Consider the following 25,317-nt stretch of genomic DNA (forward strand, 5'->3'; position numbering starts at 1 on the left):
ACATCTATAGAGCTTGTTATGCAAGCTAGAACGTGATGCAGGATTCCATCACTCAAACTAAGTTATAACAGAATATGTCACTTATCAAACACCCACGACGGGTTCATCGCTGTCATATCAGGGTAAGATCTTGACTAACCGATAATTGCCGGTCCTGAGCATAGCTGCCTCTTTCCACCGTCAGATAAAAAACAGCAGTGGAGAAAGTAGAGAGTGGAGCAGCCCGACAGTCAGACAGAGCCGACTTGGGAATTGTTCTCTCATCCAATAAGATGTTTAGGTCGTGTATGATTTATACCGCGTGTGTGTCGCGGCAAAGGGGGAGTAATTGAGCGCTGTAATCAACGTAAACAACCAGTTTGTTAGCTCTCTCTGTAAAGCATGGCGTTAAAATATATATTCTCATTCAATTACAATCCTCATGTGTCGCCAGTGGACGTACAGGCGCCAGTCATGGAGTAAGACATGGGAGATGAATATGGGCACATAGAATGAATCACATGTATTTATTTGACAACTGTTGAAGCTGCCCTTGAGGTGCCCTTCTTTTTGATCATTATAGTTTTTTTTCCCGAAAAGTCCTCAAGAAAATCAAAGCATGTTGATGAAAAATTTGGTCAATGTAATGACAGCAAATCGCTGCAGGAGATTGTGTTATATATGACGCCATGACGATGACGTCATAGCACTCAACCTTTTAAATAGGCGGCACAGTTAGAACAAGGAGACAGATGTTTCACCCGATGTATAACTCTGAAGCATCTGGTTGGAATCTCCACCCCCCACAACATATGGTGAGGAGGGGAAGCCCATTGGCCGGCAGTGGGAGAGTATGAGATGGAACTGGGCTGATTTTCTCATCAAAGAAAAGCCATCCGGTACAGTTTTCTGTGCCCAAAACTAAAATCTGTTATGAAACAGAGTGCACTAAGTTTTGTAGATGTGAGTTGAAAAAAATGGCTTTGTTTACAAGGAGTGCAATGGCGAATTGAGATATTGCACACAGAGAAGGCGTTACCTAACGGAAATATGTAAATACATGCTAGAACACCAAAGGATCTCGCTAGCTCGTACTTGGCTCTGCCCACCTCTTTGATGGTTCTGCACACTATGCTTTATTTGCGCTGATTGAAAACGACACAGATTAACTATCTGGGTTAGTTATACATATACTTTGTAGGTGGCTTGAGATGGTCTGGGTAGACTGACACTGTCTCCAACACTAAGTAGACAGAGATGTTATTATCAATGGCATTAACTTGGAAAAAATGTAATGAATTCTTCATCAGCTTAGCTTCTTGGCTTAGCCTTTTTAGGTGTAGCTTAGTGTGGTCTTATTGAGGTGAGTTATGTTAGGTTTTACTTAACTTAAATCAGGTAAGTCAAGTGGACAAAAACTGGTAAGGTTTGGAGAAGTGTGTTTTGTTTCTCCATGTGTTACAGAGCAGCTGAATAATAATAACTGAATAAAACACACTGTTTTGCAATGAAGGTCTATAGTAGCCTTAACAGCACTCTCTGGGGTAGCACCAAGCTGTAGCCGGAGTACAGCTATTTTCCATTTTCCATCTTCCTCTGGGTACATTGACTTCAATACAAAACCTAGGAGGCTCATGGTTCTTACCCCCTTCCAAAGACTTACAGACAGTAATTATGACGACTTCAAAGGACATCCTCCAACGTATCAGAGCTATTGCAGCATGAACTGACATGATGTCCACACAATCAAAGGATCAGAGAATGAATCTAGTACTGAAAGCATAAGCTACAGCTAGCTAGCACTGCAGTGCATAAAGTGTGGTGAAGTCAATGTTCAATGTGAATGGAGTAAAGCGGAGACACAGGTATGAGTAAAGCCACGATATTTACTCAATATCAACAATAGTCCAACAAGGAACAATGAACATGAACAATCCAGAACACGTACACGGAACACCTTGACAAAAACAATCACGCACAAAACAAAAGGGGAAGCCAGAGGATTAAATAAGGAACATGATTATGGAATGGAAACCAGGTGTGTACAATGAAGACAAAACCAAACGAAAATGAAACATGGATCGGTGGTGACTAGAAAGCCGGTGACGTCGACCGCCGAACGCCGCCCGAACAAGGAGAGGGACCAACTTCGGCGGAAGTCGTGACAGGTAACTAGTTCACTCAAAGAGAGAAAGACAATTAATTGAACAGTTTTGAACAAATTCATTTCTTAAAAGGTTGTGAGAAGCAGCAGAGAGATAGCAATATGTTGTTGTATTCTTTTCTTCTTCCTAATTTACCTTTCACTTACTTAGCTAATTTAGCCTACTCAACAATCTGACTCAAAACAGAGAGGAATGCTATTTATGTTAGCTAGCTGGCTAAGGCTATCCAACACTGCAACTCTTACAAGTCAAGGTAAGCTTTTTGTTTGATTAATTTATTGCCACTGATAAACTCTTTGCTGTACACTGTACTGTGTGATTGTACACATGGATTGGATTGTGGTTTTAGTTCTAGTAGCTAGGTTGACTAGTTTGCGGTTAATGGTTATGGTATGAAGGTTTAGCTTCGATAGGCTTTTTTCGCCTAGTAACAGACAGCTGTTGTGTTGTACACTGAAGTCCACAAGCAAAGGGAAAAGGTGAGAGGAGGTGAGCACGTAGATGTGAGAAGGAATTACACAACGAGGTAAACTGTGTGTGCAGGTGTATTCATTCCGCCAATTCTGTTCCAAACGTTTCTTAAGCGAAAGCAAACAGAATGAAACGTTGATGGACATACCTGAATTTGTTCTATAGAAACTCTCCTTCCTACCCTGTTTGGACTAATGATTACACCCCAGATCAGCTAGGTATAGGCAAGCGTGTGTTGAATGTGTCACTGTCTGTCACCTTGATTACTCCAATTTGTCTCTCGAACTGTGCACCTACGCTAAAAACTTTCATTTGTAAACTAGGTTGTAGCACCCCTCATGATGGGTCTATATAGGGCAATTCCGAGGATCATGTAGTAGCCTAAACCTATCGATGTTACATTGAGCTGGGTAAATGAATATGAATAACAGTGATCAAATATGCTGTAATAGAATCATGCTAAAAAAAAATGAATACCCCTGACACACACACACACACACACATACACACACACACCTTACTTAACCCAATGAGTCCCACTGTCGTAATTTAGGACTTCTGACCCCTTCTAAACATTGTGTTTGAGCTACAGACTTCTGGTTTGTACCATTGTATTAATCTATTTCTTTTGAATTGGTCTGTGTCATTAATGGGAGCTGAGCTGGAGTGGTGTTCGTGAGACAAGGGCCAATCCCGAAGGGGCCTGGGGTTGGGTCTATTGAAAGCTATCTATGAAAAGCTGAGACTCTCACGAACACTCTGTTGTTTTTCTCTATGACGCTCACAAGCTACACGATAGTCGTTAGAAAGTAAGAGGTTCTTCTACATAGAAGATCATAGGGAACCCCAGGACATAGTGTCTATAATACTGTAAGAGGTTCTTCTACATAGAAGACCATAGGAAACCCCAGGACATAGTGTCTATAATACTGTAAGAGGTTCTTCTACATAGAAGATCATAGGAAACCCCAGGACATAGTGTCTATAATACTGTAAGAGGTTATTCTACATAGAAGACCATAGGAAACCCCAGGACATAGTGTCTATAATACTGTAATAAGCTCACATAGTTGCTGTCACAAACTCCAAACTCCTCACAGTTGTCTCTGAATAGTTGAGCAAACAATTGCTGTACTTACAGCCTTCAGAAAGTATTCGTACCCCTTGACTTATTCCACATTCTGTTGTGTTGCAGTCTGAATTCAAAAGGGATTACATATATTTTTCTCCCCCATCTACACACAATACCCCATAATGACAAAGTGAAAACATGTTTTTAGACATTTTTGCTAATTTATTGAAAATGAAATACAGAAATATATAATTTACATAAGTATTCACACTGAGTCAATACATGTTAGAATCACCTTTGGCAGCAATTACAGCTGCGAGTCTTTCTGGGTAAGACTAAGAGCTTTGCACATCTCGATTGTACAATATTTGATCATTATTCTTTTTAAAATTCTTGAAGCTCTGTCAAGTTGGTTGTTGATCATTACTAGACATTTTCAAGTCTTGCCATGGATGTTCAAGCCAATTTATGTCAAAACTGTAACTAGGTCACTCAGGAACATTGAATGTCGTCTTGGTAAGTAAGTCCAGGGTATATTTAAGTGATCATGCCCGAGAAGTGTTTGGATGATATATTGGCCTGGGTGTTGTTAGGCTCGAGACGAAGTTGAGGATCGGCAAACAGTGCCAAAAAAAGCACTGGCTTCGAGGGAATTTATACAACTGTTTAGCAACATATTCAAATAAGGATTGACATATTTTCATTAAAAACGTTATTTTTATACAATTTTTCATACTATTTCATCCTTCCACGAGATATAGTCCTGACACAAATCTCAGGTTGCTACCCAAGCCGGCTAGTCATTCGTTCTATCGGTTCGGTTGCCAGAGATGTGACCCAGTCGTTAAGTCTTTTTGTTCTGTATCTATGGACACAACTCAGTCGTTCGTTCTAAATGTTCCATTGCAACGTTCTTATCCCTTTCTACCTAGCCAACTACGGCTAACTTAGTCACGTCAAACAGTGCAGCTAGAATAACAGCAAAGTATCTGCATTTGCATTTAAGCTGTTTACTAGTGACATTTATTTGGATACATCCATAACAATGAGCTAATGATGCACAATTTCGCCTGGCATAGAAAATCTGCTCTCTCATCAGGATACTGTTATTCAGAGGAGCTAGCCAACAACACAGCTACAGTAACACGATCACTTCAAACTGAAGCTGGAAAGACTGCAAACTAGCTGCATTTCGTTTTACCTGTTTTCTATTGACATTTCTTTGTATATATCCATAAAAAATATGCCAGCTGATTCATGATTTCGACTGGCTGAGAAAAGCTGTCTGTCGGTCTGTCTCGTCCCGACACATTCATTACTATGGGAGAGCTGGAGATCAAATTTCAATATTGAAACAATGTTTCAAATGTCAGAGACAGAAAATATAATGCTAGTCTAAAAGAAATGAGAGATAATGTCTAGAGGCTCTTTATAGTGGAGATCAAGTTTATATATTGTCTGGCTGGGCTGATGAGACAGTGTATTGCGCAGTGAGATGGTACAGAGTATATAGGCATTTCAACATCATAGTTTTAGCCGGTGGTAACTTGTGGAATAGACACTGGCTGGAATGTGGTTTTAACCAATCAGCATCCAGGATTAGACCCACCCATTGTATAATTGGTCTTGTGTTTTAGGTTATTGTCCTGCTGAAAGGTAAATTTGTCTCCCAGTGTCTGTTGGAATGAAGACAACCAGGTTTTCCTCTAGGATTTTGCCTGTGCTTATTCCGTTTCTTTTTATCCTAAAAAACTCCCTAGTCCTTGCCATTAACAAGCATACCCATAACATGATGCAGCCACTACCATGTTTGAAAACATAAAGAGTGGTACTAAGTGATGTGTTGTGTTGGATTTGCCCCGAACATAACACTTTGTATTCGGGACATTAAGTTAATTTCTTCGTCACATATTTTGCAGTTTTACTTTAGTGCTTTATTGCAAATAGGATGCATGTTTTGGAATATTTTTATTCTGTACAGGCTTCATTCTTTTCACTCTGTCATTTAGGTTAGTATTGTGGAGTAACTATAATGTTGATCCATTCTGGTTTCTCCTATCACAGCCACTGATTTAAAGTCACAATTGGCCTCATGGTGAAATTCATGAGTGGTTTCCTTCCTCTCTGGCAACTGAGTTAGGAAGGACACCTGTATCTTTGTAGTGACTGGGTGTATTGACACAACATCCAAAGCGTAATGAATAACTGATTTTTTACCCATCTACCAATAGATTTTTACCCATATACCATCTACCAACCTCCCTTGTCTTTGTTGTTGAATCTGTGTTTGAAATTCTCTGCTCGACTGATAATTACATGTGTGGGGTACAGTGATGAGGTAAGTCATTCAAAAATCATATAAGACACTATAATTACACACAGATTGAGTCCATGCAACTTGAACTTAACCTATTGACTCAAGACATTTCAGCTCTTTATTTCTAATTAATTTGTAAATATTTCAAAAAACATAATTCCACTGACATCATGAGGTGTGTGTAGGCCAGTGGAACATCTGAATTTAATCCATTTTAAATTCAGGCTGAAACGCAACAAAATGTGTAAAAGTCAAGGGGAGTGAATCAATTCGGAAGGTACTATGAATTCATGTTGATCAGGTTTTTCCTTTGGTGGACCCCATTTTTGATTGATATTTGTCCCAAAAAATCATGAATGCAACTTTTAATCTCAAGTTGTTTTTGTGTTCTACTTGTATCCCTGGTTGTCCTGAAATAAGTGAGGATAATTATAAGGGCTGGATATAAAGGAAGATAAATGAAAAGCCCATTTTTGTTGGGGTCTCGGAACTGATAGGGTTAATAGAAAAAAGTGTGTGTGTAACATTTGTCTACAAAGCTACATCTACACTGTCACTGGAAGTACAAGAAAATAGTCCTGATCTACACAACCCTCTGGTAACCCACAGACTCTGCTGTGCAAGGTTTATGTAGCCCTGGTAATAATCGATTCCTGGAGCGCGTCCTTTATTTGCCCATTAGTCCAGGAGACGTTGATGCCTTAGTAATGGCACAGGCTAAGGCTTGGGTAAAGAGACACAAGGCTTTAACAAACAGCGATACAAGCATTCAGTCATTTTAAAGCCGGGTCCATCTCTGGATGTATCAGTCTTTACGCAGTGTGGCATGAGAGCTCATGCTGGATATCACTGAAGACAAGCTTGGGTAAACTCAAACAAACAATTGTAAAGCTTTTCAAAAACTTATCTTTAGACACACGGAAGTTGCGCCCAGGTGAAAGAGGCTCTCCAATGGAGACTTGAGGGAGGAGACGAGAGATGAGTTGACTTCAAAAGACATCCAGGTGACCTATGTGACTGTGACAATATGAATGGGAACAATAACTTCACCTTGTGTCCGATCTCGGACTCTTATAAAAAGATCCTGCTCCCACTGACCTACAGCCTGGTGTTTGTTCTGGGTCTGACCCTAAATGGAGCACTGCTGTGGGTGGTGTGCTTCCGGACCCGGACCTGGACCTGCTCTGTCATCTACCTGACCAACCTGGCCGTGGCTGACCTGCTGTACGTGCTGTCCTTGCCGCTGCTCATTGTCAGCTATGCCATGGATGACGTATGGCCCTTCGGTGACATAATCTGCAAAGTCGTCAGATTCTTCTTCTGTACGAACCTCCACTGCAGCATGATGTTCCTCATGTGCATCAGCGTGCACCGGTTCCTCGGTGTGTGCTACCCGATTACTGCACTCCGGTTCAGGACCAAAAACATGGCTGTTTTGATGTCTGGCTCGGTTTGGGTCCTGGTGATGCTGGAGATATCACCAACCCTTTTGTTTGCTCACACCGGGTCCATCAACAACATGACGGTGTGCTATGAAATGACCAACCCTGGCCAGTTGTATACTTACTTTCCTTACGAGATGTTTCTGGACGTGGTTGGATTTCTGGTTCCTTTCATGATTATTATAATCTGTTACTGCTCAATGATGAGAGTGCTCTACCGGGCTGGAAGGGACAACTCACAGGAAGGGACAGAGAATCTAAACAAGTCCATACGCACCATTCTGGCGGTGTGCTTGATGTTCGTGCTGTGTTTTGTGCCTTATCACATTGCGCGGATAGTGTGCCTGTTCATACGCGTCTATGTGTCCAGTGACTGTAGAGTCATCAACTTGGTGATGATCGGCTATAAGATATGGAAACCCCTGGTCAGCTTCAACAGCTGCGCAAACCCACTGCTGTACTTCCTGGGTTCAGACAGGCAACGGAAGCAGCTCTGGGCCCAGTTATTTAGGAGTAAGATGGTCCATCCCGTGGTGTGCACAGTACAGCCAGATATAGTACCCACCGTGTCTGGTACTGACAGAAATCAGTGACTAATTCCTTTTTCTCTGCAAGTCAGAATTCGTATTTGATTTTAGTAGGTGAATGGCCAATTTTGTTCTAAGCCTTTTGGCACAGAATTACCCATTTGGTCAGGCAGCGCTGCTACATACAGATGGGTCCATCTTAGCCTCTACTATACTCTGCCACTCAGTCAAAGTGACAGCAGGTTAAAAGACTGATTCTCTGATGTGTTCTTAAGGGCCTTTGTCCCCTATTCTGGAAATAACACACAGCACATCTCTCTCAGAAAGTTTTTTGGAACCACATGTTTTTCCATTTCAAACAACAAAGTACAGAACTCATTATAATACCAAAGTAAACACCTTCAATATATTACTGACACTTAAATATAGTGCAATTTACATACACATTTCTCAGTCACATACCAATAAAGGCAATGGCTGTATTCAGTCATGAAGGTAATATCCTCACCTGTAGGTATGTGCAACATATTGTATCGCAGATAAATAGTGCCCTCTGCTGTTGACACAGTAGATAACCATATCCACATTGCTGAGGACCATGCAGACAATTCTTTCTTTTTTTTTACTTAGTCAAGACTTTACACTTACTGTACAGGGCATGGAAAACATACATTATTACATCAAATAGTACTTTCAAGATACAAACATAGTTATGATGTATATAGTAGCTTATTTACACCATCAAATGTAATTTTGTGATTAGCTTAGAAACGGTAATACATAAACAAAAAGGCACAAGTGTGGCTTCACAGAAACGTATACAAAATACAGCAGTAGCTTTTCAGTTCTACGTCAGGTAAACACCTGAAAGTACATTGTAGTGGAGGATATTTTGTACCTTTTGTCCAGAGACATGGACACAGACTGAATTTCTATGTTGAGGGGGGGGGTTGTGCAGAGTAGGCCGCATCACTTCAGTACACTTCTGTGTGCCAGTGAAGACCGGGGGGGGGGGGGGGTACAGCAGTGATCTGGGAGCTGGAGGAAGTAGAAGGGAATTTAGCATCCATCTGCATACGGTGTTTGTGTGTACCTGAGCTCCTAGTCTGGACAGGTAACGGTTGCACAGGCCAAAACCAGACATGGGCCTGAGTTTGGCCAGCTTTTCCCCAGTCTGCTGACTGACACTCTGACACCTTTCAACTCTACAAGGACAGCAGGGGAGTGGCATAATCATCATGGTAAACATACAAAAGTTGATTTGCCGTCCTGAGACAATACTGTAGTATATAAAAGTACATTTGATCAGACAGAATGACAATCAGTTCTGGCAAGGACACAATGGCCTGATAATGTTCTTTAACAAACACAGTGAACATCATATGTAACAAAAACAGGCATTTTTTTCATTCCTTCATAAATTTAACTGTGGCAATTTAAAATAGCCTAAAAGTACAACATGTAGTTTGAGGTCATTTTTTATTGCAAAAAATAAAATATGAATGTCTCTCCAGGAACAGGGTTGGAGATCTTTGCTCTAGGCAGTAGTACCCATAGAACACATGTTATTTAGAGCTGTTAGAGAGATCAACTATAAACAGACAGCACTCATTGCAATTTACACAGAGACTATTCTGGATCTAACAAAGACAAACAAACAGCCATCACAACTTTAGTGGTATATGGATAGGCTTCCTCCACCACCATATTTGACCTAATACTATGCTACGGCAAGCCACTTAGTTAAAGCTCGTGATGTCCAGCAGAAAACTGATTCAGGTTAAAGAATTTGAAGCGATAATTTATTACAATAGAACAACTATCATCAAAAGTGATTGACAGAATTATCATTTGATTTAGTGGTGGTTTTCAACACATGAAAGTGTATATTGGCAATTTCCTGAGAGTGGTCAATAAACAGCAGCAAAAAACCACTTATCCTTCATTCAGTTGTACAGCGAAGAGGGTTTCCACCCAATTGTCAATGTTAAGTCAGCCCCCCACACCTCTGATTCAGAGGGGTTGGGTTAAATGCAGAAGACATATTTCAGTTGAATGCATTCAGTTGTATAACTGACTAGGTGTCCCCCTTTCCCAATGTTTTAGGTTTCTTCAAAGTTCTTTTCATGAAGGTCACTAAAAACCGCTGCATTCAAAATTTGAGTTAAAAGTTAAGAAATGGAACGTAATTATGCATTGGGTGAATACTATCAAAAATGTTTCCCCTTTAAATTCCTTTATCACTTTGACAAGGTCTGCCTTAGCCTTGATGGTGTGACAGAGAGTCAAGTTTTACGAGCCTATATGACGAGCCAAGAGAAAAGGAATTTAATGAAGGAACGGCGCTATAAAGAATTTAACACAATGCAGATTCTGAAATCCTCTAGATGATGCGTATATGATTACTATTGAGAATGACCTCACTGTATACAAAAGCTGGGAAAGGAGATGGGTTGGTTTTGCGGTTGCCAGTTTGACATTTTCTTCATGATGATTACACAGATTATTCATTTGTGGGTGTTTAAAAGTTAGGCACACCAACTGTTTGTTTCAGATGATCAAAAACCTGAAGTAAAAATGTAAAGACCTTTCCGAACAATATACATTTAACAAAACATGCATAATATAACATTGATGGACAATTAAGTCCTTTCTAACAATTAAGTCCCTTATAGCACAGATGATTTTACTAAGCAATAAGACACATCCCATTTTTCACATCTGCATGGGCAAGTCAACAAGGGCAGAGGGAAGGAGAGAAGACGCTGGCGAGGTATTGGGCCGAGCAGTAACGCTACACACGAGCAGAAACAGGTTAGACCACACACGGACCGCGTTCAGGAACAGTGTATGAGAGTTAGGAGAGACAGAATTGGTTATTAAGGAGCAAGAAAACAATACATGAAGACATTATGCAGATTGAGCACCAAATACACTCTTTATCTAGACAAACGTCTACATCTTACTCAATGCAGAGCAGTCATATGATCTACTAAGCTTGCACATGTTCATTCAGAATGTTACCTACAAACCTCTGAAATGGCTTTTCTCAAATGTTTTCAACAATCCCACTTGGGATCATATATGGTAGAGTTTCTCTTACAACTTTCTCTGAGCCTTCAGATAAGGTGAGAGGTTGGGAACTCTTAGTGAAGAATATCACAGTTGCAGGCTTTTTTAAAATCCAGCACCAGTTGGATGTTTAATAATACACTGATAATAGGAACTTGCCTTTCTCCTTATGAGTGGGTTGAGAACCTAACGTTCAGTGGCTCTTGTGTATTGAGTGTGAGAGGAAGAGAGGGGGGGATGAAAGGTCATGGATACTCACTCTGAATCTGAATTGGAGCACTTCAGGAGTTTTGCCTGGGCAGAGGCTGAGAGGTTCAGATCTCCTCCTGAAGAGAGAGGGGGGAGATGAAAGGTCATGGATACTCACTCTGAATCTGAATTGGAGCACTTCAGGAGTTTTGCCTGGGCAGAGGCTGAGAGGTTCAGATCTCCTCCTGAAGAGAGAGGAGGGGGTGGGGGTGGGGGGGGGATGAAAGGTCATGGATACTCACTCTGAATCTGAATTGGAGCACTTCAGGAGTTTTGCCCGGGCAGAGGCTGAGAGGTTCAGATCTCCTCCTGAAGAGAGTGGAGGGGAGAGAGTGGTAGGGAGAGGCAACAGAGTGAGAAGGACAGAAAGAGAAAGGGTGGGGGAGAGAGAACAGGAGAGGGATATCAAAGAGCATGGTCAGTGATGATATCATAAGGCACGCTCCACAGTGAGTGGTGTAACGGTGTCAGGGGAGCAAGAGGCCCGCTCCCATCTCTCTTACCTCGTAGACAATCAACAAAGTACAGCATCACTACTGCGATCAGTGCCACAGAGAGAGAGAGAGAGAGACATTTATTGGTTGACTCAACACACACAGACACATAAAAGTTTTACTCACAGCAGACACGGGTGCTGAAGAAGACCTCCAGGAAGAGGTATCCCTTGTTGTCCAGAATAGATCCTGCTGCCATGGAGATCAGAGCCAGGCCCAGGTTCTGGATGGACTGCATGCTGGGAGGTTGGAATGCCATATATCATCACCACCACCATCAACAGCAGCGTCACCATCAACAGCAGCAGCAGTATCATCATAGGCACAAATAATGGTGGCCAGAATGCAAAAGCCTGTAGGTATGAGGACGTTTTCTGGTCAGACAGAAGGGGTGGGTAGGAGCAAGTATACTTACAAGCCATAGGCTGTCCCCAGCTGATGCTCTGGCACCACGAAGGCCACCATGGGCCACAGGGCACAGGCCAGCAGGGAGTAGGACAAACCCAACAGGGACTGGAGGACACAGACACACAGTACTGTTATGTTACCAACACCATTCACTATACCTGGTTACCCAGTCACAATACAACTACATTATATACATTCTATATATAAACTCACTGAAAATCTGACTGTCTTGCAGGACTAAACAAATTGAGTGTTCAAGGAGCCAGTGATCCAAGGTTGCTCATCACTGCATACACCAGGTGTCTAGTGAATATACTACTAAATGTCCCCAAGGGCATATTTAGCTGTGAACCACTCTGTACCATTATAACGGTAACCGAATGGAGAATGGTCATCACCATGGCGATCCAGGGCTTCCAGAAGGTGAAGGCGAGCATCATGTGGGCTATGAGCGTCGTGACGACGGCACACAGCACCCAGATTACATTCTTCCCTGTCCTGTCCACCATGAAGCCCAACACAGGAGAGGCTGGGGCCGAGATGATGTACACAATACTGGGAGAGAAGAGGGTGGAGAGAGGGATACGGAGGGAGAGGAGAAGAAGAAGGAAGAAAAAAGGGAAAGGAGAAAGTGTTTAGAAGGGGGATAGAGAAACGTATAGTTACAATGTGTTGTGGCAGTTCTTAGCCTGAGGTGAGGAGAGCTAAAACAAACCTCATTTTGAAGAACTAACACAGGCCTCACTCCGTCCAAATGGGATCACTCGTCTTATTGAATTACTCTAGCATCTCAGACTGGGGTGAAGTGCTGTGCGTTACCTGTTGATTGCTCTTGCTTCAGCTGGTGAGAAGTTGAACTTTTCAATGAAGAAAACCCTGCAAGGGGAAGACAGACAGAGGTGAGAGGACAGTCAGTTACAGCAGACCAGAGTCTGTCCATACGATCACTGTAACATATCCCACCACCACATTAAGCACATCCCTGCTCCTGTCCTTTGGCAATGCTCACAGCTCAGACCAATGTACTCTTTATGCTGCTATTACCTTTTTTTTAACCTTTATTTCACTAGGCAAGTCATTTGAGAACAAATTGTTATTTACAATGACGGCCTACCCCGGCCAAACCCGGAAGACGCTGGGCCAATTGTGCCGCCCTACGGGACTCCCAATAATGGCCGGATGTGATGCAGCCTGGATTCGAACCAGGGACTGCAGTGATGCTTCTTGCACTAAGATGCAGCGCGTATAGTGACTATGCATTGATAATAAACAGCGAGTAGCAGCAGTGTAAAAACAAAGGGGTGGGGGGAATAGAAGATAGTCCGGTGGCCATTTGATTAGTTGTTCTGCAGTCTTATGGCTTGTGGGTAGAAGCTGTTAAGGAGCCTTTTGGTCCTAGACTTGGCGCTCCGATAACGCTTGCCGTGCTGTAGCAGAGTGAACAGTCTGACTTGGGTGACTTTTGAGTCTGTCAATTTGTATTTGACATTTATTTGCTCAGCAGGCATCGCCACTGTATTTATTCTATAAAACTACTGACAACATTTCTCCCAAATTCCAAATAAAAATATTGTAACATTTATTTGCAGAAAATGACAACTGGTCAAAATAACAAAAAAAGAGGCAGTGTGATCCTCCACCAAATTGGGTGTGAGACAGTGTGGCTTGAAAGCCTCTCCTGTCCGGGGGTGTCCTCAGATGGGGCCACAGTGTCTCCTGACCCCTCCTGTCTCAGCCTCCAGTATTTATGCTGCAGTAGTTTATGTGTCGGGGGGCTAGGGTCAGTTTGTTATATCTGGAGTACTTCTCCTGCTCTCTCTAATTCTCTCGGAGGACCTGAGCCCTAGGACCATGCCTCAGGACTACCTGACATGATGACTCCTTGCTGTCCCCAGTCCAACTGGCCGTGCTGCTGCTCCAGTTTCAACTGTTCTGCCTTATTATTAATTGGACCATGCAGGTCATTTATGAACATTTGAACATCTTGGCCATGTTCTGTTATAATCTCCACCCGGCACAGCCAGAAGAGGACTGGCCACCCCACATAGCCTGTTCCTCTCTAGGTTTTGGCCTTTCTAGGGAGTTTTTTGCTAGCCACCGTGCTTCTACACGTGCATTGCTTGCTGTTTGGGGTTTTAAGGCTGGGTTTCTGTACAGCACTTTGAGATATCAGCTGATGTACAAAGGGCTATATAAATACATTTGATTTGATTTGGACCCCACGGGGTGAGATCTTGCGTGGAGCCCCAGATCGAGGGAGATTATCAGTGGTCTTATATGTCTTCCATTTCAGAATAATTGCTCCCACAGTTGATTTCTTCAAACCAAGCTGCTTACTTATTGCAGAGTCAGTCTTCCCAGCCTGGTGCACGTCTACAATTTTGTTTCTGGTGTCCTTTGACAGCTCTTTAGTCTTGGCCATAGTGGAGTGTGACTGTTTGAGGTTGTGGACAGGTGTCTTTTATACTGATAACAAGTTCAAACAGGTGTCATTAATACAGGTAATGAGTGGAGGACAGAGGAGCCTCTTAAAGAATAAGTTACAGGTCTGAGAGCCAGAAATCTTGCTTGTTTGTAGGTGACCAAATACTTATTTTCCACCATAATTTGCAAATAAATTCATTAAAAATCCTACAATGGGATTTTCAGGATTTTTTCTCACTTTGTCTATCATAGTTGAAGTGTACCTATGATGAAAATTACAGGCCTCTCATCTTTTTAAGTGGGAGAACTTGCACAATTGGTGGCTGCCTAAATACTTTATCCCACTTTATCCCTGTCTGCCTCGCTTTCCTCCTCAGTCCCCCACCCCACCCGTCTCTCCCACCGCCCCTCTCTCTCCCCCCGTGTCCCCTCCTCCCCCCGTGTCCCCTCACCCATCTCTATTTTAATCAGCAAGGGAGAAATGGAGTTAAAGATTATATTCTAAAAGAGTAACTAAAGATAATATTTATCCAAGGTATTTTACATGACGGAGAAGAGACATTGTGTTCGAGGGGACGCGCTTGAACGAGGGGACGGGCTTGTGATAAAAAGCAAGCCATATTGGTGATGGTTTTGGCTGATAAGACATGATGAGTGATGGTTCGGGTGCTACTCACTGTCCCAATCCGATGAAGGTGAAGATGGCCACGTAGTAGCCCACACAGATGATGAAGATGAGCCACAGTGGGAAGGGGAAGTCCTTCACATCCGTCAGCTTGATCACTTCCCCTACACACACAGAACACATGTTCAACACACAGAACCAGTCTTGGCTAAAGCATCACTTTGGGAAAGAGGTATGACAACAGCCAGTCAATAACCCACAGGAAGTAGTACTACGACCCCTGGCCTCCGCTCCGGTCACACTACAGCCAGCCAAGGGAAACACAGGCTACCTTCACAATGATCAATTCTGACAACAATATTACACACAACACAATTGGGAGTTGGAGATTTCCCAGGTGGATAAAGAACTACTTAACTTGTTATGGCTGCAGGGGCAGTATTGAGTAGCTAGGATGAAAAGGTGCCCATATCAAATGACCTGCTCCTCAGTCATAGTTGCTAAGTATTGGATAGAAAACACTCGAAGTTTCTAAAACTGTTTGAATGATGTCTATGAGTATAACAGAACTCATATTGGCATGCAAAATCCTGAGTTGAAATCAAAACAGGAAGTCAGAAATCTGAACTTGTATGTATTCACCAGAGTCCCCAATGAAATCCCCTTGAGATCTGAATGATGTTGCACAGCCTAGGGGTTCCACTAGATGTCAACCATCAATAGAAATTATAATGAGGCTTCTATGTTGTTGTGGGAATGAATGAGAGCAGAATATCAGCTGTCCATCAAGCAGCCATTTTGTGATCCCACTTTTTCCTCATGGTAGTCACTTGCGTTCCATGGCTCACGAAGACCAGAAGGAATACTCCGGTTGGAACTTTATTGAAGCTATATGTTAAAAACATCCTAATAATTGATTCTGTACTTAGTTTGAAATGTTTCTTCGACCGGTAATATCACTTTTAAGTTTTTGTCCGATATAATGCGGACCAGAATTAGCATTTGGATATGTATACCAAACGCTCTAACAAAATAAGGTATTTGGACATAAATAACGGATATTTTCGAACAAAAACAATTATTGTGGACCTGGGATTCCTAGAGTGCTTTCTGATGTAGATCATCAAAGGTAAGGGAATATTTATCATGTAATTTCTTGTTTATGTTGACGCCATCTTTGTGGCTGTGGTGTTTTTAAATTGAGCTCCGTCTCAGATTATTGTATGCATTTCTTTTTCCGTATAGTTTTTAAAAATCTGACACAGCGGTTGCATTAAGGAGAGGTATATCTATAATTCCATGTGTACAACTATTATCATCTACATTTATGATGAGTATTTCTGTTGAATGATGTGGCTATGCAAAATCACTTGATGTTTTTGGAACTAGTGAATCCAACTCAGGTTTTTTAAAATATAAATATGAACTTTATCAAACAAAACATGCATGTATTGTGTAACATGAAGTTCTATGAGTGTCATCTGATGAAGATAATTCGAGGTTAGTGATTAATTTGATCTTTTTCTGTTTTTGGTGAAGGCTATATTTTGCTGGAAAATGGCTGTGCTTATTGTGGTTTGGTGGAGACCTAACAATGGTTTGTAGTGCTTTCGCTGAAAAGCCTATTTGAAATCGGACACTTTGGTGGGATTAACAACGAAAATAGATTTAAAATGATATAAGACACGTATGTTTTAGGAATTGTAATTATGAGATTTGTGGTTTGAATTTTGGCGCCCTGTTTTCACTGGTAGTTGTCATATCGATCCCGGTAGTATCGGGATTGCAGCCACAACAGGTTAAATCAACTAAATTCATCAAGGCAAAATAAGATTGGCTAATGGTGAGAGGTAACAGATTAGTAGAAGGAACCTACCCTCCATCACCTCCCTCCTCACACTGTCAGAATTCAGTGGACATGATGACCATAGATAATGACCGTCATCCCTGTCAATGTCATTACCCGGTGTTATTCAGCTCTGATTGGAACACGCATCTGACGCGGTCACAGAGTCCCATGTTAACTCACCGGTCCCTCCCTGTTCCGTGTTGAGGATCCTCTCGGCTCGCTTGTCCAGGTAGCCCAACACTAGAGCACAAACCAGAGAGAATATACAGGTCGCCCCAGCTGGAGAAAGAGAGAGATAGATGGAGAGAACAAGAGAGAGAAAGGGTGAGGAGGGGATAAGGGAGAGAGAGACAGGAAATCATCAGCTATGAACAGGTAGGTGTGTCTCATGAACCCACAGCAGCACCACAGGGTAAGTCATCAAGAGAAGAGCCTGGGAAGGATCTGTAAAGCCCCGTCTAGTTTAGTCTAAATAAACATGACTGCTTCCTTAGGAAGGCACAGTGATGCCAAGACATTGGTAAATACCCATTAAATTCCTGGGAGATTATACGTGGAGTGTGCGACTTTATTTTGATCGTTTATTTGCCGTTAGTCAGCACCTCCACACAAACTATTATTCTGGGTGTGCATCAGCTCATGTTTTTTTATTATATCTGCTTCCTTAGGCCCAACAGTCACAGTAACTAGATAACAACGTAGCTCAAAGTTTTACTTTGGATTTAGTGTCGAGAGCTGTTGCCGGAATGCTTTCAATTTCTTAGAGGTGGTCGATTGTTGGGACCGAGAGAATGAAAGCATCAAAGCTGAGACCGAGAGACTGAAACACAGCTTCCATCTCAAGGCCGTCAGACTGTTAAAAAGCCATCAGTAGCACCTTAGAGGCTGCTGCCCTATTTACATAGCCTTGAAATCACTGGCCACTTGAATAAAGGGAACACGTCATTTGAATAATGTTTACCTATTTTGCATTACTCATCTCATATGTATATACTGTGTTCTATGCCGTTCCGCTCGTACAAATATTTATATCATCTTAATTCCATTCCTTTCATTTGGATTTGTGTATATTGTTGTGAAATTGTTAGATATTACTGTACTGTTGGAGCTAGAAACACAAGCATTTCACTACACCTACAATAACATCATTTGTGATAGAAATGGTATGGTGATGCAGCTGGAGAGAGATATGTAACCTGAGCCTCAATGTAGACAGCAGGCCTGGAAATCTAGCTCACTCTCCTCCTGATCAAATGTTGACACGCATCTCTCACACACACACACACAATGTGTGGTTCTATATTATGTGAAGTTTAATGTGGACGCCAGGAAGTGTAACTGCTGCTTAACCAACAGCTAATGGGGATCCTAATAAAATACACACACGCTATTGATGCGAGGGTTGACTCACAACCCACAGTCCCTATGGTTATATTGGGGGGGCAGGCGGGTGTAGGGTCATGAAATATTGTGTGGATGAAGGGCAGGCGGGTTGAATAAAGAGAAACAATTCATTATAAAAATCCATAAATGTAAATATTCTTGTTCCTATCTATAGGCCACATTGAGATTCATATTTTGTATCTAGCATTAGTGCATAAGCCTAAGATATAGGGCCTAATGGTGTGCATGCCAAATACATGTGCCAATCTCCAAAATGCTTTTGGGAACTTGGGCAGAAAACTAACATCAATCCACTGAGGCAAAAAGGACCGTGTCGGAGTTGAATTCAATAAGAGAAAAGCTGCAGAAACGAGGTGAAAATAAGGAAAAGGGAGGGCCAGAAAAGCCAAGTTTGGGAAAGATTTGTTGAGGATGATAGCAGTGCAGCCTGTGTGATGATTGAGGCACTATACAAATTAGACAGTCACAAGACTTCAAATATGGCCCGTCATACCTGCAGACAGAGAAGGCCCAACCAGCCGAACCACGTACCAGCAGGTCAGGTCTCCAGCCCCAAGCCCATCTCATCTTACATGTACTCTGACAGCAAAAAGGTACCACCGCAGGTGACATACAAGTTCGTTGATGTTTGTGTGGACATTGTTTTCGGGAAAGGGCTTCACCTCCATGGCACAGGGACTTATTAACATTGGAGCCTGTTATAGAGCGGTCAACACCAACTCTATGATCCCGCACAGAAGAGACAGTGTGCGAAAGAGCCAAACAGGCTGCAACAGAGAAGGCTACACTGTCTGAAATCAATCAAAAACACTTTAGAAGACGGTGGCGTTGCCATCACCACAGACATGTGGACGGATGATTTCAAGAGAAGAGCAGACACCGTGCTTACGTGCCATTTTTGGACCGTTGTCATCACCAGCGTGGAGTTTGAAGGCCGACATGCTGAAGTCGGTCAGCAAGCCGTAAACAGAAATAAGGCAATTGCTCAAGGACAGAGACCAACTGGGTTGAATTAAGGGCATTTACCAGGATGAGCTGAGTACTCATCGACTTCCTGTCAGTCTTCAAGACAGCACTTTTAGAGCAAGAAGGAGGGAAGTACCCCGCTCTCCATTTGGCGATGCTCTGGTTTTATAAACTAAAACAACACGCGGGGGATCCACTCTACGCGGGGGATCCACTCTACGCGGGGGATCCACTCTACGCGGGGGATCCACTCTACGCGGGGGATCCACTCTACGCGGGGGATCCACTCTACGCCCACTCGGAAACTCGCCACATTCCTGTGCCCAAAATTCAAAACACTGAAGATGCACCTCAACGAAGAACGAGTCACTATGTACGACCAAGCCAGGAGACTGACAGAGCCAGTCAAGTTTCAGCACCACGGACCTGTCAAGCCACGGTGCCTTGTGTCAACGCTGATGGAGTTGCAGCACCACGGACAGAGGATTTCATCCAAGATAACATATAATAATAATAATCTATTCTTATTAGGTATTTTTATGATTTAGACTGCTATAGGCCTGAATCATTAGGTAAGTCTAAACTAGTAGGTTATGGATATTCATAGACCTATTACTTGCTAAATTGTGTCACCATGGCCTAATAGCCAAATAATGTATTGGAAAATATTGACATTACAGTTGGAAGCACAAGTAACTACTCCATAAATAGACCAAGATTTAACTTGACGGAGCTGGAGGACAAGACAGAAGCCGAAGAGATGGACGAAATCCAGAGGTTTAGAAGCACTCACTTTTCCCTGGCGGATTGTGTTAGGGAAAGTTTGCTTGCTTTCTGGGAGAAGCAGCTCAACTCCAGACTCTTGCAAAGAGAATTCTCTGCGTTCCGGCATCAAGCACATCGAGTGAACGCATCTTCAGCACTGCTGGGCGCGTTGTTGAATCCAGGCACAACCTGAAACCTGGCACAGTGGACCTTATTCCATTTCTTAACAGTGCTGCAAAAGAAAGCAAGACAGAGTACACAATTATACCCTCATAACTGGACAGTTGGTACTTAGATTTTCTAAACTTTGGTGTGTTATAATCTATTTATTTTCTAAACCAATTTTTTCATGAGATATATATATTTCAAATAATTCATATACCGGTATGTTAGCCCAGTCAGGGAGTCTGCCAACAACATGTCCATTCACAGTTTCACATTTTGTTTAGTAAAATAATAGGCTACTGTTCAATAGGCGCAAGCCTTTTTAAATGCTCAAGAGAAATGTAATGGTTCAATAAATTGTTTAAAAAAGAAAAACGAACTGCACAGCGCATTTTGGATATTTGCGGGTAAGGGTCAGGTGCGGGCCTCAGATTTTCTCTTTAGCAGATATAGGTCGGGTGGTTGCGGATGGGTTATCAGTTGCAGGCGGGTGAACAAACAGCTGACCCACGCATCACCAACACACACACTTAACTCACCGATCATGAGTGAGACTCCCAGAGAGGTGTGTCCTGTCGAGCCTACCAGGTCAGCGACACGGTTGTACACCGAGCCCATGATGTTCATGTTGACCGTGCTACCCTGAGGGAGAGGAGACAAGCCAACACTCCCTGATCAGCCACATAAATAATGCCTTAAGTATTTGCTTCTGTATTTATATACAGTGTAATACATAGCTTCCAGCGTGTTCTTACCAGCCTGGCCATGCTGAGCTGAAGACCAAACACCAGGTTGAGTTCCTTCCCTTTGAACCAGTTCACTGCATAGGTGTTCTGGGCCACCGCCAGGGACTCACCGCCGATCCTACCCAGAGAGAGCACTTAGTTAGGGAGAAGAGAAGTGGCTTGGAGCTGTAGCAAGGACGAGCTCTAAAAAGCATCTTACCCAAACACAAAGCGTCCAATCTCCATTAACCAGAATAGATCTAGAAGTGCACCAACAGCAACTATAACCTGTGGAAATACACAACGGTGGAAAAAAAACAGCAAGAATGCTGAAAAGTAAAGATAGCTTATCTTATTTCACTTTTGGATAAATAGCACGCCCAATTTCAACTTCCTGCTACTCATGCCAAGAATATAAGATATGGATATTATTAGTAGATTTGTATAGAAAACACTCAAGTTTCTAAAACTGTTTGAATCATGTCTTTGAGTAACAGAACTTATGTAGCAGGCAAAACTCAGGACTAACCGTTCAGATTTTGTTTTTGAGGTCTGTCTGTTCAGTGGGTTCTCATTGGGAAACGATATTTCTTAGGAACTTGTTTTCAGTTCCTACCGCTTCCACTGGATGTCACCAGTCTTTGGAATTTGGTTGAGGTTATTCCTTTGTGCAATGAAGTATGGCCATCTAGGAACTGCGTAACACTGTTGAGAGTTGCGCAAGACTTGAAAAGTAGCTTGGTTTGTTGTCTTCCTGTATTGAACACAGATAAATCAGTCTTCAATTTGATCGATTATTGACATTTAAAAAATACCTAAAGTTTTATTACAAAAGTAGTTTGAAATGTTTTGGCAAAGTTTACAGGCAACTTTTAAAATATTTTGTAATGACGTTGCGCAATTCGGAAGCTGTTTTTTTCTGGATCAAACGCGCCAAATAAATTTACATTTTGGATATATATGGACGGAATTAATCGAACAAAAGGACCAATTGTGATGTTTATGGGACATATTGGAGTGCCAACAAAAGAAGCTCTTCAAAGGTAAGGCATGTTTTATTTCTGTGTTTTGTGTAGCGCCTGCAGGGTTGAAATATGCTACCCTCTGTTTACTGCTGTGCTATCATCAGATAATAGCTTCTTATGCTTTCACCGAAAAGCCTTTTTAAAAATCTGACATGTTGGCTGGATTCACAACGAGTGTAGCTTTAATTTACTATCTTACATGTGTGATTTAATGAAAGTTTGATTTTTATATCATTTTATTTGAATTTGCCGCGCTGCATTTTCCCTGGCTTTTGGCCATAAGAAGTTAATAGAAAATGACTCAAGCAAAAGTCCCCCAGTAAAATACTACGTGAGTAAAAAAGTATCTGGTTTTAAATGTACTTAAGTACAGTGCAGGAAGAAGTACAATTGTCATACTTGAGTAAAAGTTACAAGTAAAAGTTCTACATCAAATTCCTTATATTAAGCAAACCAGACAGCACAATTTGAATGTATGTACAGCTGAAGTTAGAAGTTTACATACACCTTAGCCAAATACATTTAAACTCACAATTCCTGAAATTTAATCCTAGTAACAATTCCCTGAATAAGGTCAGTCACCATTTGATTTTAAGAAAGTGAAATGTCAGAATAATAGTAGAGTGATTTATTTCAGCTTTTACTTCTTTCATCACATTCCCAGTGGGTCAGAAGTTTACATACAATCAATTAGTATTTGGTAGCATTGCCTTTAAATTGTTTAACTTGGGTCAAACATTTCAGGTAGCCTTCCACAAGCTTCCCACAATAAGTTGGGTGAATTTTGGCCCATTCCTCCTGACAGAGCTGGTGTATCTGAGTCAGGTTTGTAGGCCTCCTTGCTCACACATGGTTTTTCAGTTCTGTCCACAAGTTCTCTATGGGATTGAGGTCAGGGTGTTGTGATGGCCACTCCAATACCTTGACTTTGTTGTCCTTAAGCCATTTTGCCACAACTTTGGAAGTATGCTTGCGTCATTGCACATTTGGAAGATCCATTTGCGACCAAGCTTCAACTTCTTGACTGATGTCTTGAGATATTGCTTCAATATATCCACATAATTTTCCATCCTCATGAAGCCATCTATTTCGTGAAGTTCACCAGTCCCTCCTGCAACAAAGCACCCCCACAGTCTGGCTTCTTTATGGCGGTTTTGGAGCAGTGGCTTCTTCCTTGCCGAGCGGCCTTTCAGGCTATGTCTATACACGGCTCGTTTTACTGTGGATTTAGATACTTTTGTACCGGTTTCCTTCAGCATCTTCACAAGGTCCTTTGCTGTTGTTCTGGGATTGATTTGCACTTTTCGCACCAAGGTACATTCATCTCTGCGTGGTCCCATGGTGTTTATACTTGCATACTAATATTTGTACAGATGAACGTGGTACCTTCAGGTATTAACATTTCTCCCAAGGATGAACCAGATTTGTGGAGGTCTACATTTTTCTATGTCTTTCATCTTCAGATATGAATAATCAAAATATTTAAATGAATAGAACTAACTAATTCAAAGTACGAACAAAATAAATAATAGTATAGGCCTAAATGCTCAAGCGCACACATTCGTTCTGACTTTCTGCTCAGACTATCAGCCTCACCTGCTGTTCCTGTCAATCAGACATGCAGTGTCAACCAATGAACCAAAGATGCGTGAGGGAGGACCGAGCCAACTCACTCACAGTTACACACTAACATGCTGACCAGACCTGAAACGTTGAGTGTGAGAGTCTTGCAAAATAAATGTAGAAACATTGCTGGCGGCGCCAACGAGCGTCTGCGTTGCCAAGGGCTAAAATATAAGTCATTCCTAGCCTGCCTCTCCCATCTCCTCATTGGTTTATATAAGCAGGTACCCACGTGCCATCTTCTCATTGGTTATACCCACATGGGTGATTGAAAGACGAAATGTTTTGCCGGTAGTCGTGGAAAAAGTGTAGATGCCAATCACCATATAAGTTCAAATATGAAAAAGCCTGGAAGGAGGAGAGATGACTAGAAACGATTCGGTTGGCCATTTTATGTGTGGATTAATTGTCGGAGTAGAGGACCTTGTGCATTGAGAAACTTAAGGGCCTGCTAGTGATAGTGGTGGAGCCAGCACCTCCACACGTGGAGATGTATCCACTCAGTGAAGTAGGCCTACTCCGCGACCCACAGCAATGCAGTCATCTATGGATCAGTTTATGCCAAAGTCTATGTCTGTAGCAAAACCGGGCCAAATTCATATTGCATTGGCTAAAATGATTGCCACCAATTTCCAGCCATTTTAGATCGTGAAGGAGAGAGGTTTTAGAAATTATAGCAATAGTCTAAATCCAATGTACACAATTCCAAGCAGGAAAACCCTTTCAAAATCACTTATTCCACAACTGTATGAGAGCACACAGGCTTCAGTGCGGGAAAGAGTCCAAAAAGCTACTGCAGTTTGCCTTACCACTGACTGCTGGACATCAAGGGTAACCACTTCTTACATGTCGGTTACATGTCACTTCATTGAAGATTTTTCGATGTCTAGCTGTCTTCTGGACTGCTTTGAGTTCAGCGACAGACATACCTCAGAGAACTTGGCAGAGGAACTGTTGAGAGTGGCCAGAGAATGGCAAGTAGATGGAAAAGTGGTCTGTTCTGTTAGCGACAATGCAGCTAACAACCAAAGCCATGAAAATGTTTAAATGGACCCATCATCCATGTCTTGCTCACACAATCAACCTGATCGTAAGAGATGCTCTGAAGGTGATGAAGCCCACTGTGGACAAAGTGAAAGCAGCTGTGGAATACTTCCACAGGAGCACAGTAGATGCTGAAAAACTCAAGTCTACACAACGCCAGATGCCTGAGCTGAGGCCTAAACAAGACTGCACTACAAGGTGGAATTCAACATTTTATATGTTGAAGCAATTTCTTCAGTCAAAGGATGCCATCATCTCTACCCTGGCCATTGTCAATGCTCCTGTTAATGCTCTGACCCAAGAGGAATGGGAGGTGGTGGAGGAGGTGTGCAGAGTCCTGGAACCCTTTGAGCAGGTCACTGTGGAGATCAGTGGAGAGCTACAGTAAGCAGTTATTACATCATTATTTAATCCAGTATTATATATGTATACGAGCATTAGATGAGAATGTAGTATCAGTAGACAAACATGAACCCCAACTAATAAGTTACTGTTCTCTCTTTTCA

The 25,317-nt window shown here is 42.1% G+C and overlaps 3 protein-coding genes across 3 annotated transcripts in view; 1 reads left to right on the forward strand and 2 right to left on the reverse strand.

The window, feature by feature from the left end:
* Window positions 1-162, reverse strand: part of schip1 (schwannomin interacting protein 1) — a 369,551-nt gene extending 369,389 nt beyond the window's left edge. Inside the window, exon 1 of the mRNA XM_065024524.1 lies at window positions 140-162. Coding sequence (XP_064880596.1) covers window positions 140-162 — 23 coding nt within the window. The remainder of the gene's footprint in view (window positions 1-139) is intronic.
* A 6,869-nt stretch (window positions 163-7,031) lies between these two features.
* On the forward strand, window positions 7,032-8,039 carry LOC115137801 (P2Y purinoceptor 3-like). Its single transcript, XM_029674114.1, has one exon. The coding sequence runs from the start codon at window positions 7,032-7,034 to the stop codon at window positions 8,037-8,039; it is 1,008 nt and encodes a 335-aa protein (XP_029529974.1).
* Window positions 8,040-11,072: 3,033 nt separating this feature from the next.
* Window positions 11,073-23,484, reverse strand: LOC115137802 (major facilitator superfamily domain-containing protein 1-like). The gene is made up of 14 exons (XM_065024076.1): window positions 23,455-23,484; window positions 21,340-21,407; window positions 21,150-21,258; window positions 20,934-21,036; window positions 17,275-17,373; window positions 15,298-15,409; window positions 13,016-13,072; window positions 12,595-12,751; window positions 12,204-12,301; window positions 11,915-12,027; window positions 11,798-11,845; window positions 11,537-11,603; window positions 11,305-11,371; window positions 11,073-11,090 (listed from the first exon to the last, which is right to left on the reverse strand). Exons 1-14 carry the CDS (start codon window positions 23,482-23,484, stop codon window positions 11,073-11,075), a joined length of 1,146 nt encoding a protein of 381 aa, XP_064880148.1.
* Window positions 23,485-25,317: the final 1,833 nt, after the last annotated feature.

This window comes from Oncorhynchus nerka, linkage group LG11 (assembly GCF_034236695.1).
Source record: "Oncorhynchus nerka isolate Pitt River linkage group LG11, Oner_Uvic_2.0, whole genome shotgun sequence".
Lineage (NCBI taxonomy): Eukaryota > Metazoa > Chordata > Actinopteri > Salmoniformes > Salmonidae > Oncorhynchus > Oncorhynchus nerka.